This window comes from Miscanthus floridulus, chromosome 8, assembly GCF_019320115.1.
Source record: "Miscanthus floridulus cultivar M001 chromosome 8, ASM1932011v1, whole genome shotgun sequence".
Taxonomy (NCBI): domain Eukaryota; kingdom Viridiplantae; phylum Streptophyta; class Magnoliopsida; order Poales; family Poaceae; genus Miscanthus; species Miscanthus floridulus.
The window spans coordinates 78,177,782-78,181,972 of record NC_089587.1 but is presented as its reverse complement, the minus strand read 5'-3'; the positions used below and the strand labels follow the sequence as shown (position 1 = coordinate 78,181,972).

Sequence of the window (4,191 nt, the reverse complement as noted above, 5' to 3'; positions counted from 1 at the left end):
CAGATGTAGCAAAGATCGGTAGCCACTGGACACTAGACAGTGCTAGCAGCTTTCCTCAGTTGCAGACTCCAGGCAATACCATGAGTGGAACGCGCACCAGCAGCAGGCCTAAGAAGCCTGCACGCACTGAGGGGTAACAACTTTGGATGTACGGAGATATTATTACTCCTAATCATTCATCTCTGGATCTGAATCTCGTTCTTCCTTCCTATAGTACTCTTCTTTCTCCCCGAGCCTTCTTCTACCTCCGGCCTCTCACAGACAAGCAATCAACTTTTCATCTTTGTCCTTGGCTTTGTGCTACTTTCACTGAATAAACAATGGATCATGGGCTATTTATAGTGAAGACATGAGTAGTGCTTCCGCCATAGCCAAACAAATCAAAGAGCCATTTGTTTACTTCCATTCCATGCATACGTGCATGCTCGCACGCATGAAGAAGGTAGCAAGTGAAAAAGCTGTACTATTAGCACTGCTTGTTGCTGTAGTCGCGACGCTGCTGATGCTCCCGCCGTTTGGCGGCGCGGCAGTAGTACCAGCTGCGACACCAGGCACCGGGCTGGTCACTAACTACTGCACCAGGACGTGCGGCAACATGAGCATCCCCTACCCATTTGGCATAGAGCGCGGCTGCTACCACGCCGCCTGGTTCAACCTCACCTGCGACCACCTCTACCTGCCGCCCAGGCTATTCCTCGGCGACGGCACCGTGGAGGTGCTGGACATCTCTGTTGAACACAGCACCGTGCGCATCAACAGCAACGTCGTCGTGCAATTTCTGGATGATGGCCCGAAGCCAGACATGGGGCCTAAGGCATGGGGCCTCGGGCTCCCCAAGAGCGGACCGTACTTCCTGTCGGAGTCAGCTAGCATGCTAGTGGTGCAAGGGTGCGGCACCCAGGTCAGCATCCTAGGGGGACTGAATAACAGCTTGGTGAGTTCTTGCACTGCTATCTGCCCAGTTTTTCCACACAAAGATGGTGGCGTTGACAACACGATGGGAGATGGCGGCTGCACTGGCATTGGTTGCTGTCAGGCCAGCATCGTTGTAGGCTACTCTTTCTACACCATCCAGATTGACCCGATTTCTGCCCAGTTAATTAGTACTTATGTATACATAGCCGAGCAGAGTAACAATTGGGTTGGCTATCAACCTGCGCTTCCGGCCACACTAGACTGGATAATTAGTAGGAGTAATTCATCAACATGTCCAACAAATAAGACAGCCCCCGAGTGTGTCAGTACCCACAGCTATTGTCTAGACACCTCTTCCTTGGGCCATGGTGGGTATATGTGTCAATGTGAAGGTGGTTATCAGGGCAATCCTTATGTTCACGGTGGATGCCAAGGTACACTACGTAGTGAATCAATCCTTTTTAATTACATTCCTCAGCCTGAATCTGCATACATTCTTTGGTGCTCCTAACACATACCTTTTTTTTTTTGCTACAGATATCGACGAGTGCAAATATCCGGAGCAATATGTTTGCTACGGTGTTTGCAAGAATACACCTGGAAGTTCTATTTGCCAATGCAACACTGGCTATACAGGCAATGCTTCCATCCCAAATGGATGCACAGGTATAATAAGATGGAAATCGTGAATACATTTGGGTTATATAACTTACGACTAGTTGCTATAGGGTCACAAGGCTACTGTGTGTTGGACACTATGACATGACCTTAAGACATACTCCATCTGTTATCAATTTCCTAGACATTGATGAGTGCGAGGACAAGGAAGCATACTCATGCTATGGGATATGCCAAAATTTCCCAGGAAGTTTTCACTGCCAATGTCCTGAAGGAACGAATGGAAATTCTTCTATAAAAGGGGGATGTGTTACGATCAAGAACTCCTTCTCAGGTTATTATAGTTCAATATGTGCAACATATTATCTCAGAGACGCCAAAGGGCACCTAGCTCAAACGGTTTGGTGACCCAGCGGCACTCCTCAGGTCCTGGGTTCGACTCCCCGTGGGAGCGAATTTCAAGCTGATGTTAAAAAAAATCCCCTCGTCCGTCCCCATAACCAAATCACTGGGGGGGCACCGGCCCAATTCTCACTTGGGCGATGGAAAGCCACCGTGTAAGGGTGGGGGCGGGGGTTCGAGGGTTTTCTCGGCCTGGTGAGAAGGTCCTTCTTCTTATTTGAAATGTTGTGGGGGCGGTCTTAACCCCCTGGTCGAGTTTTTTTATATATATTATCTCAGAGACTAAACCTTTCTCACTTCACTCGCAAAACAAATAATTTCATAGCTTGATATATTATTCTATGAAATCATGAATGTGTTTCATTATTGTTTTTCTTAGGTTTAAGCATTGGGCTAGGAGTTGGTGGTGGAACATGTCTTCTGCTTCTAGCCTTTGGTGGACCCTACATAGTGCGTAAAATCAAGCTCCAAAAGGTGAAGAAGAAGAAACAACAGTTCTTCGACCAAAATCATGGGCTACTTTTACAACAGTTAATATCAAACAATACAGATATAGGTGAAAGAATGATAATTACCTTAAGTGATATAGAGAAGGCAACAAATAATTTTGATAGAGCTCACATCGTTGGGGGAGGAGGGCACGGTGTGGTGTTTAAAGGAATTCTAGATCTACAAGTTGTGGCAATCAAGAAATCAAAGATAGTAGTACAAAGAGAAATCAACGAATTCATAAATGAAGTTGTAGTTCTTTCTCAAGTAAACCACAGAAATGTGGTGAAGCTCTTAGGGTGTTGCCTTGAGACAGAAGTCCCATTGCTAGTTTATGAGTTCGTTTCAAATGGAACCCTTTGTCATCACCTTCACATTGATGGCCCCACATCACTACCATGGGATGATCGAATGAGGATAGCAACTGAAGTTGCCAAAGCTCTATCCTATCTACATTCAGCTGCTTCAATGCCTATATTTCATAGAGATATTAAGTCTACAAACATACTTCTTGATGATGCTTTAACTGCAAAGGTTTCAGATTTTGGAGCTTCTAGACATATCGCGATTGATCAGACAGGAGTGACTACGGCAGTTCAAGGAACAATGGGTTATTTGGATCCAATGTATTATTACACGGGCCGGTTAACAGACAAGAGTGATGTTTTCAGTTTTGGTGTTCTTCTTGTAGAATTGCTTACTCGAAAAAAACCATATGTCTATAGGTCAGTCGACAATGATGGCCTTGTTTCACATTTTGTTTCGCTGCTTGTAGAAGGCAAACTAGTTGACATAATTGATCCTCAAGTTGTGGAGGAGGAAGGTGGAGAAATCCAAGAAGTAGCCACACTAGCAGCAATGTGCACAAAATTGAAGGGAGAAGATAGGCCTACAATGAGGGAAGTGGAGATGACCCTTGAAAGCTTGCTTGTTAATAAGAAGAGGCAGGTTCAATATAATGGAGCACCAATGAGGAATGGTGGGGATGAAGGTACAACTCATTACATGGCATCTGGTCGAGATTGTAATGAAGCTAGCAGGCAATACACTATGGAAGAGGAAATTTGGTTATCAGCAAGTTATCCTCGGTGAACTTTTGTTAGTATTATGAAGAAGTGCACTTGATATACTCATTTCTAATACCATAGTGCATATCAAGACAATAAAAAGTTGTCATGTCATTTGTTCTCATCGAAATTACTATGTCGACAAATTTTCATGGAATACATTCAGTTGGCTTCGGTTTGTATTTTTCCATCCATTAATGTATCAGAATCCTATAATTCTTGATTTACTAATTTGCATATGCTTATTTCTTAAACAAGAGTATTGGTTGTGTGTTTGCAATTCTGCATTGTTGAGGTAAATGTTGCATAATCGTAAAATCCCACGATCAACACCATAAGCAAGACCCTAGAAGCATAATAGAAGACCCAAGATAATCAAGCATAGTCCAAGCACGAAGATGGGAACCAAGCCGGACGCAAGATCGTGAAGAAACGAGCTCGGCAGAGGTGACCGGACGCTGCCCTAGGAGGACCGGACGCATCCGATCAGTTGCTCGGCAACAGCAGGCATCAACAGTAGTGACTGGACGCTGAGCGAGGCAGTGACCGGACGTACGAACTTCACTGTTCATCGTCGCGGAAACAACTCAGTGAGGACCAGACGCAGCGGCACTAGATGATCGGACGCACAAAGTACAGCGTCCGATCATGTCCAGAGAGGTTCCAGAGCGACGCAAATGCGACCGGACGCGTCCGGTGG

General features: G+C 45.3%; 1 protein-coding gene across 2 annotated transcripts; it reads left to right on the top strand.

Moving 5' to 3' along the window:
- Positions 1-225: 225 nt before the first annotated feature.
- On the top strand, positions 226-3,564 carry LOC136476768 (wall-associated receptor kinase 2-like). 2 transcript variants are annotated; one of them, XM_066474715.1, is made up of 4 exons: positions 226-1,349; positions 1,453-1,581; positions 1,718-1,867; positions 2,315-3,564. In XM_066474715.1, exons 1-4 carry the CDS (start codon positions 350-352, stop codon positions 3,514-3,516), a joined length of 2,481 nt encoding a protein of 826 aa, XP_066330812.1. In that variant the 5' UTR covers positions 226-349; the 3' UTR covers positions 3,517-3,564. The 2 variants fall into 2 exon arrangements, with proteins under 2 accessions (XP_066330812.1, XP_066330814.1); XM_066474717.1 differs by lacking the exon at positions 1,718-1,867.
- Positions 3,565-4,191: the final 627 nt, after the last annotated feature.